A 21533-nucleotide genomic window follows, 5' to 3' on the forward strand; every position below is an offset into this window, starting at 1 on the left:
GGTAGGGTGGCAGGTAAAATGATGTGATCACGAAGAACAGAAGAGGTACTGTCCAGCATGCAGTAAAGCGGAAGGCTCAGTTTTCTCACTGGAGGTTTTCATCAGTATAACTGGTGTAAATGCGTGTTTCCTAATAATTATGAAGAATACAACTGTATCCTGTCAGCCAGGGAAGTTAGGCCAAGGTCCACACCTAACTCCTGTCTCCTCCCCTCCCTGCCTCCAGCTGGGAGAAGAATCACAATCTTAATTCCCTTGAGCCCACACAGCCTTAGGAAGCCTGTGGCTGGCAGCCAGTCCAATGGGACTACGTGAGCAAAACAACCAACTGGTCTAAAGCCTGGGGGCCCTGGTGGCAAGGACCCCAGAGGGCCAGCCAGAGCTCAGGCCTGGCCTGGCTATGATAGATCACATTGTTAGAAATCACGGGCATGCCACCAAAATTAAAATTCAACTACCAAGTAATTACTGCGGAGCAAGTAGCTTTAATTTACCAAAGTGGCAAACTGCAATTATTGCTCAAAATGACATCCTTTCCTGTATGACAACATTTAATACTCTCCGAAAAAAAATTCCTTAATTGCATGCATAATTTTAAATTACTGTAATTTGTTCAAGATTCTGTGAAAAATCACTCCCCCCCACCTTTTTTTAAAAGACAAAAGAAACAGAAGGATAACAGAAAGTCTTAAAATTCTGTGACTAAGTAATACAATGTGGGGGGATAATGTTAGATGTAGGCGACACTGAATTCTATAAAACAAAGTAAAGATGAATAACTTTTAAAATTGCAAATATGTTAAAGAGGAAAGTTTATAATCCCAGGCGGGTCAAGCTCATTATACTATTACACGGTACCTTTTAATTTATTGTCTTAAAAACTCATATTCAACAGAGTATGACGTTTCCCATCTACTTTTCTCCACATTAAAATAACTTTTGTGCCCATAATTCATTAAAACAGTGAAAACAGATACTTCCATTTTACTTTTTCTTTCTTTGTTCCTTACCACATTACAGAATTTTATTAATTATGGAGTAGCCAAAAGATATACTTTCAGCTGAAATAAGAGATGAAACAACTACAGTAAACTCAGTTCCAGTTTCTATAACAAGTAAAACAAAAACTCGAAATACAGTTTCTTCATCACGTGAAATATGTCCTTGGCATGTTCAGAGTAACTCTATCTAGAAAGGAAGTGCTCCTTTTGACCAGAAGCAGCAGCTTAGAGCTAGTGCTCCTAAATTACAAAAGCAGCTTCCCTGTCTTCACCCTGTGAAACTTGCACATAGCTTCAGTCAGGACACAACCCTCAAGCCCACCCGTCTGCAGAGCGCAGGCTGGACACAGGGGTTCCTGGGAGCAGTTCTCCAGGGCTGCTCTGCTTCCAGGCGCCCTGTCCAGGGGTGAGCCCAGCCAAAATCCAATGAGCCCTTTGCCTCTCAAGACTGGAACCCTAACAGCACTGAGTCCACCTGCACTTCTGCATTTGCAAAAACCTTGTCTGAATCCACCAGGCGGGTGGTGGCCTTTCTCTAACCAACACCCAAGCTCTGTACTGGGCGGTAGGTCTGTGGGCGAGCCGCCCCAGGGTCAGAGCCCTGCTGGGTCCCTCCTGACACCCAGGCTCCTTACTCAGCACTGTTACACTCTCCACTTCTAAAAACCAGCAAGGGGGGATGTAATGTACCCCATGGGACCAAAATCAGCAAGGGGGGATGTAATGTACCCCACGGGACCAAAGCCAATAATAATTGTTTATTTCAAAGTTTCTAAGACAGTAGATCTTAAGTTTCCACTCAAAGAAAAAATTTATAACCACATGTGGTGATATTTGTTAACGAGACCTTTTGTGCTATAAAAACAAGTATCACATCATTAGGTTGTTCACCTAAAATCTACATCAACTATACCTCCATTGAAAAAAGAGAGGGAAAAAATAAGGAAGTACAGCCTGCTCTCTGTATCAGTAGGTTCTGTATCTATGAATTCAACCAACCACAGACTAAAACTATTTGAAAATAAAACTTTCCATAACTTTCCAAAAAGCAAAACTTGAATTTGCTGTGTGCAACTCTTTACATAGTCTTTGTATTAGATTAGATATTAGAAGCACTCTAGGGCTTCCCTGGTGGCTCAGACGGTAAAGCCTCTGCCCGCAACGCGGGAGACCCAGGTTCAATTCCTGGGTCGGGAAGATCCCCTGGAGAAGGAAATGGCAATCCACTCCAGCACTCTTGCCTGGAAAATCCCATGGACGGAGGAGCCTGATAAGCTACAGTTCATGGGGTCGCAAAGAGTCGGACACGACTGAGCGACTTCACTCACTCACTCAGAGATGATCTAAAGTATATGGGAGGATATGCGTAGGTTATATTCAAATACCTTGCCCTTATTTATGGAACTTGAGCATCCTTGGATTTAGGTGTTTGTGGAAGGACCTGGAACGAATCCAAGGGACCATTATACACCAGGAAAGCAGGAAGGGAGAAGAGGGGGCAGTGCTCTGCAAGGCCTCGATCCCCAGACACACGTCCAAGGTAGGGTGCTGAGGGTGGGGCATGCTAACAGTAGGGGAGAAGAGACACAGAAGTTCCCCCGGGGCTGGAGAGGTGTGGGGACAAGGCTCTTCCATGGCACCATCTCTGACGCATGTGGGTTTGAGGAACCAAAGTGAGGAGAAGAAAAAGATTCCTGGAAAATTCTAGGGCTTCACTTGACCACCTGGTGAGAGTGTCAGGCCATCCTTGGGCTACTAACAAGAGAATAGGTATGACTTTTCATAGAGGTGACTGAAGGGGAGAAGCTGGCTATCTGGGAAACGATGTCAGAGCTTTTGAAGGCAGCCAAAACATCAGGGCCTGGGGCTGAAAGGCCTGGAGTCTAGCAGCTACATCAAGCAGGTAAGAAATCTAAGTGTGAAGACAGTTACGATCTCATCTTACTTTGCACTGGGGAAGATGGTTATAAACAGCTATAATGTTGAGTCAGTAGTTCCCACACTCCATGGGAGTTAAGCCCTCTTTGCTGCCTTAAGCAGATACTTGGCCTCTGTGTGCTTTAGATTCTTAGACTGCATTAACAGAGGAGGGAAAATCTACTCTGAAAAGCTCAGCAAAATACTGTGAAATGGTAGCCACTGATGGGGAGTGAGGAAGCCCTTGGTTCAGCAGCAGGCAGACCTTGATACACTTTCCATGGTCATAAATACATGTGTACAAAATCTTTAATAAAGTTTTCCTCTTTAAAGTGACCATCCCTTTGTCACTCATCAGGGCTTAATTTTCTATGAACCATAAAGAGATAGTCCGGATTGGAAGCTAGGATGCTTTAAAAGGCCATTTTCCCTGGAAATTCCCCTCTGACCTTTGCTTTCCTTTGTGAACTGTTTCCCTTATCTCACCTACTCTGAAACAGTCACCATGAGCTCACATAGCAGCCCCTGACCAGCCACATCTTGCTGCCTCAGCAAAAGCCAGACTTGTGGAAGAGAACCGGCAACAGAGCAGTCCTGTTGGTGTGCTTCACACCAGGAAATTGCCTCTTTAGAAGCGTCCCAGCCTTCTCTGCCTACAACCCAGGGCAGGGGAGAGCAGGACCGTTGATGCAACAGTGGTCAGGCAGGGGGCTCTGGCTCCCTGGGCAGAGGGCGGCTCACCTTCACATTGGGAGTGTAGAGATTCCTGAGAGAGGCCAGGGCCGCGGACAGCCCCTCGGTGCTGTACCCGATCCACAGGGCCTGGAGGTGGCTTGAAGAGATTCCCGTCTTCTTGCTGAGGCCCTGGGAAAAAACAGCAGCAAATCAGCTTCAACATCTCCTCTCCACACGCAGCGTGGGTCTGAAGCGGGTGAACGTCCCCGCTGAACACGAGGCAAAGGCTGTGTGCACAGAAAAGGCTCGGACCTGTAAGCATTCCCATCCTAAAACCAAGGGTCAAGGAACCAGCCTGCCTTTGCTACATTAACTGTCCGCCTGGCGGAAAGGATGGCAGTTGAGAGGGAAGTTTCTCTTTATAGAGGTTCTCTAATCAATTAAAGGAAGCATAAATGTTAGAATATCACCATTTATAGTCCCTAACGAAGGAAGAGACCAGTCATGGCTGATGGCCTCCCACCAAGCACACGAGGTGTCCTGACCCCAGAAACCTCATACAGACTTACAGAGCATTTTAACTGTAACGAGCAAACCTCAAAGACATTGCAGGTTTGGTTCCAGACCACAGCAACAACGTGAGTCACGCAGTTTTTCTGGTTTCCTGGTGCACTTGAAAGCTTTCTGTTTACACTATACTGTAGTCTATTCAGTGTGCAATAGCATTGTCTAAAAAAATGTATTAACACATACCTTAATTTTAAAATATTTTATTGCTAAAAAATGCCAACCATCATCTGAGACTTCAATAAGTTGTACTAGTAACTGAAGATTGCTGATCACAGAAAACTATAAGAGGTAACAATGAAGAAGTCTGAAATATTGCAAGAACTTTCCAAAATATGACACAGAGACATGAAGTAAGCAAATGCTATTGGAAAAAATGGTGCCAAAAGTCTAGTTCAATGCAGGAGTGGCACAAACCTTCAATTTGTAAGAAAAAATGCAATTATTTGCAAAGCACAATAAAGCAAAAGCGCAGTAGAACAAGGTTAACCTGTGTAAAGTAATTATGATATGCAGGGGGGGGCGGTTCTAAGGGAGGAATCAAACCTGAACCTGATTAAACTGCTCAAAATAACTACCAAAGAATAAAAAATCCAGAGGAAAAAGGGAACAAGTTAAACCAGGCCGCGAGAAACAAGGACACAATCAGAAAATCCAGGTGGTAGAAAACTGCAGAGGTCACATAACTTAGCCTCTTCTACAACTATTTAACAAGGAAACAAAGGGGAATGAATGAAGCGGAAACTTTAAGAGATGTAGAGGGTGGAAAAGTGAGAACAATGGTTACTTTTAGGCAGGGGTTGTGTTTGGAATGGGGCTCACAAAGTTGTCTCCAGAACCAAAACCTCAATGTGGCACCTATGAAACCCTCCCTCCAGCGGTGTGGGGCTCACCTTGAAAATGTGTGCCTTCAGGATGTGATGGCCAAGCTCCATGGTCTGCTGGCGGTTCAGCTTGCCCTCCTGTCGCGAAAACATGAACGCCAGCAGAGCGTGCCCATTCCTAGGACGAGAAACACAAAGGCTGGTAACCAAAGACCCCAGGGCACCTCCCTGCAGGCCCTTGGGGTGAACATCACCGAACGACCCTGAACTCTCCTCGTGGTGTCTCAGTATCACCGTATGAGATGGGTGGAAAGCTGCTGCTTTACAGAGGATGCCAGCGCTGTTGACTCCTTAAGTCATTTTCTCAGGACTCCCTATCTCTGTGGAGTGACTCAGAGAGAAGCCCCAGGACAGGGCAAGTCTTTGTGGAACTACCCACTCTGTGTCCACTGGCCATCACTCTCTTGTAATTTAAGTCTTTCACAAAAACACAAACTCTATGAGACTAAGGGTCTTGTCTAAGTCACAGCTTGGTCACAATACCTAGCAAATACCCAAGACTCAGTAAGAACCCACATATGCATTTCTTGGATGGATGGACAGATGAAGGACAGATATGTGAGGAACGGACAGATGGAGCAGAACCATACCGGACCTGACCCTAGGCCTCCTGCCAGTACAATCACCACTGAGGGTAGCCCTGGCCCAAAGGACAAGACCTTACCATGGGAGGGAAAGCAAACCCAGGCTGCACGCAGAAATAGCTCATGACCAGAAAACAACTAGCATTTTAGGCTCGAAAGGAACACAGCTCCTTGTAGGGGTAAGAAAGCTAAGCTGTATCAGTGTGTTTGCCATGTCTGGGCACAGGGTGGACATTCAACTGACGCCACCAATTAATCCCCCTACTAGCCCTCTCATGAAGCAGCCACCATACCCACTTTCCCCTTCATGTCTGTAGAACTTATTCTGTCTCCCATGGACTCCATGCCTTCATCTAGGCCAATTTGTTTGGAAAACATGCTAAGGGCTGCTTACTCCAGCAGTAGTGACTGCTGTGTGAGGCGAATCATTTTCATTTCTATTAACCTGACACCTGTGAAATTTTGTTCTGCTGAGAAAAAGCAGCTAGTTGTAGAGAAAAAGATAAACACTGTGAAAAAGAGAAGCATTCTTCTAAATGTGTTTTCTAGTCGTTGCTGATCTAGAGGATTAAAAGCATGCATCATTTAAATCACATTATTCTATCCAGATGCTTGCCTGTTTCTCAATTACACATCATGTTACAGATGAGGAAACCAAGGCAGGTGGAAACCACAAGACTTGTTTTTCGTCCTGCAGGAGGTGTGATACATAAGCCCCCATTGCCGCTGAGTCTCCCACTTGCCGTCTTGTAAGGGTCTGGAGCACATGCCCTGTGCTCCTTTGCACACACTCCCTCCCAGACCTCACGCTTCGGCTCCCCTTCTCACAGGAGAACCTCCCCTGCCCCCACGGAAACCACTTTCTGCCGTCTCCCCGTGCGCCATGCCCTCCCTGGCCCACATCAATGGGCTAGTCCCATCTGACTCTGATCAGGGCCAGTCTCCCCACAACGGGCTCAGCCACCCTCAGTCTCCCAGTCTGCCAGCTCTGTGGCGATGCGAGCTGCGACCACCACAAAACCTGCTAGGTGCTGCGGTTGGCTGGCCCTGGTGGGTGATGACCACCCACCCTTCAGTGGTCAGCCCAAAGTGTCCGGTGCGCTCAGCTAAGCGCACGGCTTCCCACCTCTCTGAGGAAACAATTCACCACGCAGTCACTGGGTACCCGAGCTCCTCCACACTGAATATACCTTTACATCCTTCCTTCCTGGTCCTAAGATCACATGCCTCCTTCCAAGTCTACCCACACTTACTGTCCATTTTCCAAAGCTTACACATATCCAGCTTTTTACCACATGCCTGATGCAGAAAGAGTAACTAAGTTAGTTTCTGAACCTGTTTGACCCTGTGAATCATGAGGTATCGTGATTCCAAATTGGTGTGCTTGGGGGAAACAGGTCTGTACAGGTAAAAATGATGGGCCCAAATAGGTGATGACCGAGTAGAGTGTGACCACAGTCTATGTAATATGAGCCCCTGTGCTCATCCTCAGCATAACCCGACTCATCCAATCATTTGTGCATTAACATCCCCCTAGAACCAGCACCTTGTTTGATACTGGGGATCTCCTGGGGAACAATGTGAGGTCCTTGCCCCGAGGAGCTCTCAGCAACTGGACTGGAGACACGTAAACGAGACAAAAATCAAGCTAGAGTAGTGGCCTGAATGGACGCTGTGGAGGCAAAGAGGAGACTCGCTGACCCCATTCCCTCGAGTTTCCAATTTCTCCCCCTTCACGGATTGTGTTTCCATGAACCTGCTGTCTCAAGGATGCTTCCAATATCCCAATCCCTTGTGTTGTTTAAAACATAAACCAAAACTCTTCCCCACCCTAAACCCCAAACCTCTCCACCCTTTTACTTTCCAGGCCAGGGTGCTGGCTCTCCTCTTTCACTCCTCACAACCCAGTGGAAGGAATCTCCAGGAGATCTAGGACCCTCCTCCCGCAACGAAATGCCAGTGGCTTCCTCTGAACCCTCAGCTTCCTTCACTTCTCACCAGCACCTACTTTCTTCCCCTCCTTCCCAGAAATCCTTCTCCCTGTCCCAGAAGTCCAACACTCCCTCTCCCCCAGCTGCACTTCCTCACCATGACCCACCACTACCTCTCCATCAATGGTGCCAGATCTTCAACTCCAACCTCTCTTCCAACTGTTAGACCCCACCTGCCTTGGAACCCCACCATCAACCCCATGAGCTCAGTGGACCTCTGACTCCTCGGACGCAGCTGCCCCACCACAAATGAGGCACCTGAACTCTGAACCCGATTCCTCCCAACCCCAAATCCCAATCTGCTATTCCTGCAGGACACAAGTACAAAATGAGGTGGCCGGAAGTGATGGTTGCGCTCCCCTCTGGGGCCACAGATGCATCAGATCCCCGGGATGAGACACCACAAGCTTAAGAGGTGGCAGAATGGCATTGAGAAACAGTCCAGATTCCCACGCCCGCAAAGGAATGGAGCCGTGAACAGGCTTGGGGGAAGCCAGCTGTTCCTAGCAGCTGGTCCCACACTCTCCTGCACATGTCCCTGAGAGAGGGGACGGGGACCTAGAGGAGAACCACAAAGAAACACCGCCCGGGCACCATCAGCTTCTCCTTCATCCAGATATACTGAGGAGTCCTACAATACTAGCAATTAAAGGAAGGAAGCTTTCACATGGAACTCTACTCAACCTGATGTGGCAGCCTGAAGGGGAGGGAGGTTTGGGGAGAATGGATACATGTATATATAAGGCTGGGTCCCTCCACTGTTCACCTGAAATGACCACAACACTATTAATCAGTTATGTGCTCAGTTGTGTTTAACTCTTTATGACCCCATAGACTGTAGCCTGCCAGACTCCTCTGTCCAAGGAATTCTCCAGGTAAGAATACTGCAGTGAGTTAATTCCCTTCTCCAGGGGACCTTCCCAGCCCAGGGATTGAACCCATGTCTCCTGCATTGGCAGGCAGATTCTTTACCAATAGCACCACCTGAGAAGCTGGTTAACTGACTATACCCCAATACAAAATAAAAAGTTAAAAAAATTTTTTTTTAAAAAAAGGAAGTTTTTGTTTGAGGGCTTCCCTGGTGGTTCAGGCAGTAAAGAATCTGCCTGCAACTCAGGAGACTCAGGTTTAAGCCCTGGGTCAGGAAGATCCCCTGGAGAAGGGATTGGCAACCCACTCCAGTATTCTTGCCTGGAGAGTCCCATGGACAGAGAAGCCTGGTGGGCTACAGTCTATATGGTCACAAAGAGCTGGACAGGACTGAGCGACTTTCACTGTATCATTCATGCTGTGTTGTCTTTCTGCAAAAGAACATGAATCGTGTTTGTGATCCCTTCGCCAGCCAGGCATAAGGCTTCCTGCACAGAGCTGCTGGGTAAGCGGCCCATCATACCTGGGCTCACACAGGAAGGCTGTGTTCTCGCCATCTGCTCTCCACACGAGCCACTCCCTGAAGGATGGGTGGCAGAACATGCGGGTTTTGTCTCGCCGCTTGATGAGGAAGCAAGAGAGGGCATCCATCCTCTGCTGGAAGTCCTCCCAGCCCTGCTCCCCTTGGACGTGGCCGGCGTTGATCGCCTGGAAGATCTGCTCATCCGTCATGGGGTGGAGGGACGCCAGGGCCACGTTTAAAATGGGAAGTGCTCTCTCGAAAGCAGACTGGGTCATGAACTTCATGTTGCACTGCAGCAGGTAGAGCTCGGACAGAGACACAGGCACCACCTTGTAGCTGGCGCTCTTGATGACCAGGTGTCCCCTTTGGAAGAGGTCCAGGGTGAGCTTGAGGTACAGGTAGGAGCCGAGGCTCCGCAGAACCAGGTGGCTGCTGACTTTGCTGATGAGTGCAGCATCGGCTTTGCCGTTCAGTGAGATGTTGCTGAGGATGTCCTGGCTGCTGTGGACCCTGTGCTGGACGTAGGCGTGCAGGTCGCTGTGGATGTCCTTATTGTCCGGAAAGTCATCCAAGGACAGCTTGACAAATGGCAGCTCGCTGACGATTTCCTGCAAAGGAACAGGGCCCCACAGTGTCACTCCACGGAGATTTCTTTTTCATGTCAGCTGCACTTCAAACCAGATCCCCGAGTTTTCTTTCAAGGAGGATTTTCATGGATTACAGGGACTCATTGTTTTATCTTACAATATGTAATAGGATAAATTGAAGATAAAAAGCTTACGTGAAAGAAATGCCTGACGTGAGATTAAATCAGAAAAGGCCTTCCTGAGGCCCTTATCCGAGGATGTGGAGCCAAGTGAGATGGAAGAGCCTTGAGCTGACAGTGACAACATGGCTGCACCGGCAATGGGGCACTGAGACCCTCAGGTGACCTGAAACCCACAATCTTTACACTGTGCAACTGGTGATACAAGGACAGACACCAACCACCACCGTGCCTCTAAGGCCACGGCCAGACACTGAGATCAGAGGCATTCTTCACTGTGCGTCAAGACTCCCAGCCAGGTCATAGAAACTGCCCCCAGGCTGGGCCCCGGGGACTGCTGTCATGAAGCTGTCAGACTTGCATATGGCCCACTATTTTGTTGTTGTTGTTAATTTTTATTTGTGTGTAAACTTTTAAATTGAAGTGTGACATACAGAGGTGCACAAATCCTAACTGCATGGTGTCATTCACTTTCTCAAAGCCAAATATACCTGCGGGACCAGCAGGCAGACACAGGACATTACCAGCTCCAGACACCCCATCCCTTTGCCATCCCACAGGTGACACTTAACTGTAGAGGTGAATTTTGTCTCTTTTTGGTTTAAACTTCCCACCATCATTTCTGTAACATGTCCTCACTGAATGTGATAGCTGTAGGAGGCAGGCTGAGGACTATTCACCCCACTGCACACGCTAACTGAGCCTCTGAAAACTCAACACAGCTCGAATGCAGAACACAGGATTCCTGCTCCCGTGCTGCTGACTGCCACACTCTGCTCACTGTGTGAAAAGTGACGGAAAAGCGTATCAATCAAAGGTCTACAAAAACAAACACCAAGTGTAAATGAGGTCCAGTTCTGCTTTTAAAGAGGAAAAGAAGAACCCAAATGCTATTTTAAAATAAATATTATCCAAAAAGAGAAAAAAAAAATCCATGTCTTGCATCATTACTAAAAATGGACAGGGGTAGATGCAAGGAGTCAATGGCTGTTAAGATATAATTACAGAGTTCAAACGAGGGGACAGATGAGGAAGAGAAAAACACATACACTCTTCATTTTTCTGCAAGTGTTATCTCATGTTTAAGTTTTAGGAAAAACTGGATCTTTTTTCAGAATTGGCTTTCAAAATCTTCCTCCTTTATCTCTCCCTTCTCTCTTCATGGAAAAAAAAAAAAAAAATTCACTGCAAACCCATACAAATAACTGCCGGCAAGAATAACTTGAAATCCTAGTAGACTTTTTGGCCAGGTACCTACAACAGCCCCCCAAACTGAGCTGCGCTGAACTGGGGCGAGACACTTCCATTTTGGAAGCACCAGTATAGCTTAATGAAATTAGGGAACTTACCTGACACCTTGATAAATGTGCCTTGGGGGTAAAAAAGTTAGAGCTTTGTCTGTTTAGGGGTCTGTACAGTAATATTTCAAAGATCTAATACACCTTTCAATTCAGCAGCAAAATGATTTACAACAGTTTAAGTTGTTAATGTTAACCTAAAATTATAATTAGAAACACTGCAAAATTGGGGCATAGGGTCTTGGAAAGAGATTTGCGAATTCTTTTTTTACCTGGAAATTGGCTCTTACAGTCACAATCAACTTCAACCAAGCAGGGAATTTAGAAATAATCTTGGTAATAAACGAAGAAAGCGTATCTCCATAATCAGGTTTATGAAATTCAGCTTCATTTAAGCCATCTATCAAAATAATGTATTCTTCTTCAGGAATTTTCTGCTCTAAAAGATAAAATGATTTTTTTAAATTAAGAAATTATACATTTCTATAAGATAGCACCACCCAGTGTATTTTAATGCACAATTTAAAGTGTTATGGAAAACTAAAAAGGTTTACATATGGCAGAATAAGTGGTTTCACAGAAGCATATTTTCTATTAAATTTGTAATGAAAACCAGAGTGCAGAGCCAAACAAAGATCAATTCCCACCAAAGAGTTTTCAGAAACATACGGCATCACATGCATTAGCAGGATGTCACCCACAGTTAGCTCTTCAAGAACTCCTGTCACTGGGGTGAGTGACAGCAAAGAGAGCCAGCACACACTGAGATCAAACCTGCAAACGATTCTAGGTCCTGCCCCCACCCTACCCCACAGAGCTCCCTTGATGGATTCTGGGAGGGCAAGCTGACCCTGGAAGGTCAGAGCATCCCACCGAAGGCACACAGCCAGCGGAGGCGAGAACTCTGCTACACAGAAACCTCCAAGCCTGAACCTAGCTTTCTACTCACTGGTGCCAGCTTCCTGCCTGGCGATGAGGAGCAGTGATGGAGTATCTGTTTCACTCCCCTGTCCCTGGCACCAAATGGCAGAAGTGCTATGGAGACAGGTAGACTAGCTCAAAAGGTAAGGAGCAAGGGGCAGGAAGGATGAATAGACAAAGGCTCAGAATATCACTAATGCCCCTACTGAGACGGTCAAGGGCGAAAAAACCCAAATGGCCGCTTCAAGAAATGACTTTAGCTTCAACTGAACAGTGAAAGTGTGTCTGTTCAGTTATGTCCGACTCTTTGTGACCCTATGGACTGTAGCCCGCCAGGCTCCTCTGTCCATGGGATTCTCCAAGCAAGAGTACTTCAGTGGGTTGCCATTCCCTTCTCCAGGGGATCTTCCCAACCCAGGTCTTCTGCATTGCAAGCAGATTTAGTGTCTGAGCCACCAGGTAACAGAGGCCCCTGGAAAAACATGCTGGCAAGTTCCCCAAATAATCAATGTACTCCTTTGCTACTGAGGAGTGCAAAATATGCAGGCAGCAGTTTCTAGGGAGCAAGTCATCTAAATAACCTCTGGTTACAAATTAGCTACTTTGGCAATGTTCAACTGGGGAGCTAATTCTTACTGGAGGTATTCCATTTTTAAGGACACAATTTGGAGGAGGACAAGGTGGGGCCCTGGACAGAGGATTCTGAGGAAGGGGAGGAGACATGCAACCCCACATCCTCCCTGTGCCCACTTCGCTCCCTCCCCCAGGGCCAAGCAGACGCCCACCCCCATTCTGAGGACCATTCCGGGGAGAGGGAGGACATGGCTGGCTGCTGGGAGGTACCGTTTCTCAGGCTTGTGAGCGGCTCCAGCACGCCCCGCTTGAAGGCAGCCACCGGGTCCTGCACACAGGACCTGAGGCTCAGCATGCTCTGGAGCTGGGGCTCCCTTATCAGCAGGTCCCGGTAGGCGGCCAGCTGGTGGGACCGGCAGAGCAGGGCCGCGATGCTGTGCACGAACTCGGGCACCAGGCACGTGTAGGTGTTGTCGGCCTGGCAGTAGTGGTAGGCCACGACCTGCGGGGAAACAGAGCCGTCAGCATCGCCCCGTCCTCTCCGCACGGCTCCCTCCACGCTCTCCAACGGGATGCAGTGCTCCCATTCTCTAACAAGACACGCTCCTTCCATTCCCCAGGACTAAGTCATCATTTAGCTTAATGGATTCAGTCATTCCTCCACTTTGGAAGGAATGCTAAAGTTTGCTGAGTTCTAGGCAGACTTTAAGTCGTAGCCACAAATCTGTCGTGACTGCCCCTAAGATCGCCACAAGTTACTCCCTCTGTGTTGAATATAAATGAATAAAAGTTATCCAGGAAATGTAAAGTCTACCCTGGCTTAAGACAATTTTGAGCCATCTGGATAGTCTTGATATCCACTAGTACCATAGTCACTATATGTCTGTTTTCAAAAAGAGCAGCATCTCCTTGGGAAACTCATTTCCAGCATCCAAAAAGCAGGTAAAATTGGTGGCAATGAAAGCCAGGCTCTCAAGTCACTGCTGCTTCCTCTTGCAGGCAAGAGGGCAAGGCAGCCCGGCTCAGGCCCTCAGCCTCCTCCCCACACTTCCAGCAACACCATGGAGAAGTTCAACAGCAGACACTACCAAAATCCTGCCTATCATGTGAAGGGACACATAGGAGAAGGGAGACTCCTGCCCAGGTGCTGAGAGGATCCTTTTTGTTGGGATGGATTTGAAGAGACCGCCAAGGAAAGTGCCAGATGTGGCTGTCTTGAGAGTGGGGGCGGGGGGGGGGGGGCATACTGCGGACAAATGAAAAATATGCAGCTTTCCCAGTGAGGATGAATGGAGGAGCGTAAGCACAAGCTGGTGGTGGTGGTGGTGGTGGTTTAGTTGCTAAGTCATGTCTGACTCTCTTGCGACTCCATGGATGGTAGCCCACCAGGCTCCTCTGTCCATGAGACTTCCCAAGCAAGAATACTGAAGTGGGTTGCCATTTCCTCTCTCCAGGGGATGTTTCTGACCCAGGAATCGAACCTGTGTCTCCTGCATTGGCAGGAGGGTTCTTACCACTGAGCCACCAGGGAAGCCCTAAGTGCAAGGTAAGGAAGGTGAAAAAGGTCAAAACACTCTCATGTAAAGTGCTTTATGTTTTTCAGAGGGGTCTGTGTCACTGCTGTCCCACTCAGCCCTACAGGCCCTGCAGAGGCAGGACAAGAAGCACTGGCTACGGACCGGAGCCAAGGGCAGCAGACACAGGCTAATGCCCTGCCAGGGGGACAGTCAGTCAGTGGAAGACCTGGGGTCCAATTCCAGGTCTACAGACTCTCCAAAGCAGGTGGCAAGGCAGGAGTGGCCAATTCGGAACCCACGTGACTTCTGGTTTGGTTACATCGATCATGGACACTGGAGAAGGAAATGCAACCCACTCTAGTATTCTCGCTCAGAGAATCCAGAGGAGCCTGGCGGGCTACAGTCCATGGGGTCGCAGAGTCGGACACGACTGAAGCGACTGACATGCATCATGGACACTCAGAGGGAACAGACCTGCTCTTCCCTTCTCAACTGGACAGAGCTTAGCAGCAACGCAAGGTGACCTGTGAGCTTGTGCAAACTACCAGTGAGCCAGCAACACAGTCCACCTAGCATGGTGCTTGATAATAGGAAGTCTGGCAATCCAAGAGTGGGGCATGAAATCAATTTGGAGCCATAAAGCCTTTTTTTTTTAATTGAATGCAGTGAACTTTATAGACGTAAGAATAAGTAATGTTTTTGCTTCAGTTGTGTGTGTGATGATGTGTGTGAACACCGGGTATTTAGTATCACATGTATTTCTTATTGTGGGTCCCTAACCACTGTCACAGGGTGGCTGTGAAGTCTGCACCATATCCCTCATCTCAGATCACCCGTTCATGGCCAGAGGACTGCCCCAAATCAGTGGTCAGGGCGTTGGGACTGTCCAGGCTGGGTGAAGAATAGCCTTCATCAGGAAAGCAGAAGCAAGGAGCAGGGAGCTGGGGCACATTCGTTTCAGTTCCTCTGCACCAACCTCACCCGAGGGGGCCCCTCACAGATGCTTCTCACCACTGTCCACTTGTGGTGGTTCTCCAGCATCACCAGCTCATGCCCCTTCTGCCCTGGGGGACCCAAGTGGCTCACATGGAATGGGAGTGGTAACTGCTGCCATGCAGGACGGCAGCTTATGAACCCGTGCTGGCTGTTGAGCAGATTGAAAATTTCAGAAGGACCTTGATGATCAGGTCCTAGGAAGAGAAAGTCAGCCACGTCTCTTTACAACATCACAAGAAACCTCTGACAGAAAGACACTTGTAACCAAGGGCCCTAGCAACAGAGTGCAGGTGGGGGAGAAGGAGGCCTAGGGCATGGTAAAGGCTCCCAATCTCCTGCTTTTATACCAAATGAAAAATGAAGGAGGGCATGTGTTTACAAGGGTGGATTTGTGGTGAGTGCAATGATATTTACGATGGCTTTGAGGAACTCTTTCAATTCATCATTTAAGATGAATAAAAGTCCACTGCCAATGTCCTAAGATATTAATTTTCATGAGTACCTTTTATTTGAAGTACTCTATCACAATTTTATCAAAAGCTATGTTTTTTAATTAAGCAACTCTTCTCTCCATGTTAAGATCCCTTTTTAAATTCATTTCTCAAAAGCCACAGTAGCTAATCTCTCTCTCTGGGAGGCTCCCATAGAGCAGAAGCAGGTTACCTTAGAAGCCAGGTATTTCACTGCATCCTCTCGTGGTCTCCGGTTCTCAGAAGCATCAGACCCAGACACTGGGGGGGATTTGGCCGCACCAGGACCACTTGTAGAACTTGGTGAAAGCAATGGAGTGAAAGGAACATCCTGGGAGGAATCTGAAGCTGCAGTGAAGAGACCGGTTTCATTATTTACAAGGACAGTGTGGGATGCTGAACACACTTCTTGGTTGGACCCAGAGAGTATTTTAACAGCTAGTGAGTGAACATGGTACCAAATGCAAAGGCCCAAACAGGAATTCAGGGTCCCTCTCAGCCCTGTCTCTCACTATCCAGTGCCCTCCCAGGAGACCCGCTGTCCCTGGCTTCCTTTATTATTTTTGGTTAAAAAAAAATCTTTCCTGGCTCCCTGTTCCTGTTCACCCTGTTAGAAACACTTTGTTTTATTACACGTAAAATAAGCTGTGGGTTGTCAAATTTGCCACTCCTTCCCAGCTGAAATTAGTTTTTATAATTTTGGTAAGTCCAACATAGAAGACAAAGGCTGTGAAAAACAGGATCCAAAAGAATTCTGCACAGACTCCTTCTGGCTTCTTCTGCCAGAAGACTAATCCCGAACTTTAGGACCCTGAATTCCTCAGAGCACCTGATCAGGCCTCACTGCCCACATCAGGAGGGTGACGGGCCTGACAGCTGGGAGAACGCGAGGGAGGGCTGGCCTCACCCCAGGTCACACCTACAGAAGACTGTGAAAGACAGAGAATTCTCCAGCACGTGGTCACAAACCTGACACAGCAGCTGGAACACGAGGAAAACGGGGAATTTACGTCTGTCCAGACAGCAATTCCCTCCACCTTTCTTACATTCATGCAATAAACTGGACCAGCAGTTAAACACGGACATACTTTTCGTTGATGAGCTGGGGCTGTTGGAAGCGATCTGCCTCATGCGGCTTCCGTGGCAGCTCAGCGCCACCAACTTAGAAATGATAGCCGTCTTCCCAAAGCCCACGTTTCCAACAACCACCGCGCCTCTGTTTTCTGTCAGTTCTGTGTTCCTCAGGTTTTCTTCTATCTGGTGAAAGAGCCAATCCCTTCCCACAAACACAGAGTCTGTGGTTATGCTTGGTACTTCAAACAACAATGGTTTCAACAAAATGTCTTGTGGCTTGTAGGGAGCAAATCGTGCTTTGGAAAAAAAAAGAAAGATTATTTTAGAAGAATGTCATAATTTTATGCACTAAAAACTCAGTTTATCGTTGCTTGTATGGTTTTACAATACAGGGGATCTATCTGCAAGTATTTCCAGCATGGTTCTTATAATAAATACTTCCTGCTGCTGCTGCTGCTGCTGCTAAGTCACTTCAGTTGTGTCCGACTCTGTGCAACCCCACAGATGGCAGCCCACCAGGCTCCCCCGTCCCCCAGGCAAGAACACTGGAGTGGGTTGTCATCTGCTTCTCCAATACATGAAAGTGAAAAGTGAAAGTGAAGTTGCTCAGTCGTGTCCGACTCTTCACGACCCCATGGACTGCAGCCCACCAGGCCCCTCCCTCCATGGGATTTTCCAGGCAAGAGTACTGGAGTGGGGTGCCATCACCTTCTCTGATAATACTTCCTAATACCTCATTTATCATATCTTATTGGTCTTACAAAGGGTCCTATTAAAATGACTCTAGCCCTTTCACACTTCTAAGTTATTCACATGACTCGAGATAGATACACAGAGGATTAGAGAAAGTGATGAAGGGGCCAGATGATGTCTCATCAGTTTATCTGAAATAGTCCTTAAGACCTGTTTCTTCCACTTCTGTAGGAAAAAACAGAAATGCATTTCCCTTGAAGACAGTGTCCCAGCTCTTATCGCGGTGTGGTGGTACTTTGACCCTTATTGTGAGATTTTTGGCCACTCAACTGTGCACTGCAGCCAAAAGCAGGAGGTGGCCCCCAGCGCCTAAGAAACTATAACAAAGCTGATTCTTTGTTGGTGACCAAAAACTCCAGTGAGTGTCAAACAATCCCTGAGTGTTAAATGACCCTTTGCGTCAAAATAACATATTACAGAATAATTTTTCAACTCCAGAAGCAAGTTAATTACATAACGTAAGGAAGAGGCTCCAAAACTCCTAGGGATGGTTTCCTAGCACACCTTAGAGATATAAACTTCTTGCACACATACACTTCGTATCATGTTTTAAAAACAGCTGGCTGGAAGGCTGGTTACCACAGACTTTCCATGTTTAGCGAATGAGCTCATCACAGCCGTAATCCCAGCAGATGCAAAGATAAATAAATGCCTTTACCTTCCTGCACCCTACCTCCAGCCGTACTGTGCCACGGTAACCTAATGGATGTCCGGAGGGGAGCATTTCTCTGTCCGTCCAAATAACTCAGGTCTTCCAATTTGGTTGAGCTCGTTGCTGTAATATTAAACCGAAGTTTAGTCTCTTCAAAGTTGAGTTTAATATCATACCCAAACTACGAAAAATTATAAATTACAAATCCATTCATTTCAGGCTTTCAACAAAATTTACTTCAGACTGACTCTGGTTTTGTTTGCCTGCCCCCATTAATTTTCCTGTCAGTGTCGCTAATTGAGAAGTGGACAAAACCCAGAGCTCCTCATTCTTGAGCCAAAGTCATGGTGATACGGTTGCCAGAATGTCCGTTACTCCAGGAAAGAGACAGACCTCACCACAAATGTTTACGAAGAAACCCGAGTCAAGTGAGACTCAGTAAAGCTTCAGTACTGACTGCAAACACACAGCACAGTGACTCTTCATCTCTGCAGCTCCAGAGTCTTCCACTGGCACTAGAATTCCAGCCTTGCTAACTAGGCGAGCACATTCTGCACGGACAATTCCTCAGGGCTCAGAACCCTAAAAGTCAGCCCTTGGCAGTAAAAGGAACCAAGTGGACTTTATCGGAAAGCTTCAAATTTTTATGTATCCATTACAGATTATATACTATACTATATTATATTTATGTAATTTTTCAATTCTAAACATAAGTAATCACATTTTCCTCTGATCAAATAAGAGTCATGGCACACAGTTACCTGTTAAAAAGTTTTACGGATCTATCAGGCACACAGAAGGTGAATTGTAAAAAATAATCGGTACAAAATAGTTACGTCTTAGCAAATTTTTAAAGCAAATACACAGTTCATGTTTCCATCTTAAAAAAGGAACCTTCTCTTATTTATTTATTTATTTATTTATTTATATGCCAGCGCATTAGAAGGATACAGCTAATTCCCTATGCAGGACTTCCAAGCGAGCCTAAGGTTTGGGACTCCAAGGCAACATCCAGCTTCTCTCCAGGTCCTTTCTAGGTCACAATGAGAAAAACCTACATAAAATCAAACCCAATCTGGTTTTGGGGGGGTTAAGGAGTCCATTATAAAAATAATGACGATCCTATACGTATGATTACCTTACAAAGATACAGACATCACTTGAGGGGGAACGATGAGGGAGAGAAAGTAAGAAAAGTAAAGTCGCTCAGTCGTGTCTGACTCTTTGCAACCCCATGGACTGAAGCCTACCAGGCTCCTCCATCCATGGAATTTTCCAGGCAAGAGTACTGGAGTGGGTTGCCATTTCCTTCTCCAGGATGAGGGAGAGGGAGTTCCTATTTCCAGGGCTAAAGCTTCTAAGAGTGGTGAGATCGTCAGTGTGACAGAATTTCTTTTTTTTTTTTTTTTTAATTTTAGTTTTTATTTTTTAAATTTTAAAATCTTTAATTCTTACATGCATTCCCAAACATGAACCCCCCTCCCACCTCCCTCCCCATAATTTCGAAGGACAGAAGTCAAGCTGGGACATCTAGTTGCTGAAGACCCTCTGGCCACCCCACGGGCTCGGATGTAGCAGCCGACCACTGGCCAGCAGCACTTGCCTGATCTGGGCCCTTCCTACTGCCCCTCCTAAAGCCTCGGTCCTTTCTTTCCACACTTTTGGCACTAGCTCCTCTCACTCCTCCATTCAGCAGGCATGTGGGCGGCTCATGGCCTGGCTCTGTGACAGTGCATCCACTCTGCTGCAGCCTCCAGAGGCCAGCTGACCACGCGCCCTGCTCAATGTCCCAGGCCATGGAGAAACCTCAGACAGCTCGACTCTAGGGCAGCACCCACTGACGCTTCTTCAGTGCATATCCACAGCCTGTTCACACGTGCTGCACACAGTACGTCAATACTCCACACAAATCTTGCCTCTTAGAAGGATACAGCTAATTCCCGATGCAGGACTTCCAAGTGAGCCTAAGGTTTGGGACTCCAAGGCAACATCCAGCTTCTCTCCAGATCCTTCACAACCAGGGCACAGGAAACTCCCCAGATGGCTAGCAGGACCACACCCATCGCCCTGACTCCCTACAGTCACACTGCTTAGAACGCACTTCCAGGCTCCCACCTGGGACCTGGGACCGACTCGGGGCTCTGCAAATGACCACTCTTCGGCACACCTCCTTGTGAACACACCTACATGTCGAAGGCTGAGACAGAACAAGGAACCCCAGCTACATTCTGGCCACAAGCTGGTTCGGTTCAGAGCTGGGAGAGCCCAGACTGTCTGACCTGCTGCCTCAACCCAAGAGGGCACAGAGATGCCTATAACCTCCAACGGCTTCCCGCTTACCTTCTTATCCCGACCCCTTAAAACATGACATTCAGTTCAGAACCTTTTGACAACTGAAGGTTTAAGAAGAGACTATAAAGAGCGCTTCAACAAAAGGATTGCAAAAAAGCCCAAGTCTTACACACAGGCAGGAGATAAGAGGTTTCAAATACCTCTTTGCAGATTTTCAGTGACTACAGTTTCAGTTCCAAAGTAGGGAACAGAGCAGCCCAGCAACTCCAGAGGTCTATGCTGAACATGAACACATTGCTTCGAAATCACACTGCTCATCAGGGCTGCAAGCCACCAGCTGCTGGCTCCCTCCACTTTATAAAGTGTCATCACAGCCACTGAGAGTGACGGGAGAGGAGCAGCCGTGCCGCTGCAGGTGTTCACACACACGCCCAGGCGACACCCTTTGACGACAGCACACTGTCCTTTCACACACTCCTAGGAATTCTCAGATGCTACAAAAATTAGCTCACTTCTGGTATTTAAATAATGAATGCTTTCAAAAGCCTGAACTATTCAGGGCCCAGAAAAATCAGAGGGAAAGCAATAATTTCATGCTGCAATAAATCTACTGCTAATACCTCTACAATTAAATTAATTATATACTCATGGCATACATACATTGTGTCTAACATCTGGGTGAGAAGTACATTTTAAGATGCTGCAGTAAAGAGGGCTCTGCGGTGGGGAAAGGAGGTGGGAGCGGAATGGGTAGATGGAGAAGCAGAGGGAGACTTGTCTAAGCTGAGCAAAGGGAGCATCTATTAAAACACCACGAAAAAAAAAAAACAAAACACCACAGATCAACCTATCAAAGGTAAGTGCCGTTAAGTCCAAGGCAATTACCAGTTAGAGACTCAAGAAAAGTGGCTGGTAATTCTGCTTGCTGGTTTCCTAAACTAAACAGTGTTCTGTGATTCACTTAGAAAGTATTTCAAAAGACAAAAGGAAAAAAAAAAAGAACAGTAGTCCAAAAAGGTAGAGCTCAATTATCCAACTTCCGGATTATCCAAGATACCATTTTAAAGGCTTCTCATTCTGCTTTTTAATGAAGGAATAAACTGTCTGTGTTCTGTATTTTGATGTGGCATATACAATAACAACCAGACTGCAGCTTTCTAAATCAATCCACTTCAACAAATGCTTTGCCAAAGAAAATCTCTGTATAGC

General features: G+C 47.0%; 1 protein-coding gene across 13 annotated transcripts in view; it reads right to left on the reverse strand.

Moving 5' to 3' along the window:
- TANC1 (tetratricopeptide repeat, ankyrin repeat and coiled-coil containing 1) overlaps nucleotides 1-21533 on the reverse strand; it is a 244229-nt gene that overhangs the window by 36656 nt on the left and 186040 nt on the right. For 9 of the 13 annotated variants that reach the window (XM_042244924.2, XM_042244919.2, XM_042244922.2 and 6 more), the window contains 8 exons: nucleotides 18039-18155; nucleotides 16642-16923; nucleotides 15747-15901; nucleotides 12841-13072; nucleotides 11349-11515; nucleotides 9013-9620; nucleotides 5054-5162; nucleotides 3660-3782 (listed from right to left, as the gene is read on the reverse strand). In XM_042244924.2, the coding sequence (XP_042100858.1) occupies nucleotides 3660-3782; nucleotides 5054-5162; nucleotides 9013-9620; nucleotides 11349-11515; nucleotides 12841-13072; nucleotides 15747-15901; nucleotides 16642-16923; nucleotides 18039-18155 (1793 nt within the window). The remainder of the gene's footprint in view (nucleotides 1-3659; nucleotides 3783-5053; nucleotides 5163-9012; nucleotides 9621-11348; nucleotides 11516-12840; nucleotides 13073-15746; nucleotides 15902-16641; nucleotides 16924-18038; nucleotides 18156-21533) is intronic. The other 4 variants (XM_060409856.1, XM_042244918.2, XM_060409855.1 and 1 more) reach the window with 1 other exon arrangement.

This window comes from Ovis aries, chromosome 2 (genome assembly GCF_016772045.2).
Source record: "Ovis aries strain OAR_USU_Benz2616 breed Rambouillet chromosome 2, ARS-UI_Ramb_v3.0, whole genome shotgun sequence".
NCBI lineage: Eukaryota > Metazoa > Chordata > Mammalia > Artiodactyla > Bovidae > Ovis > Ovis aries.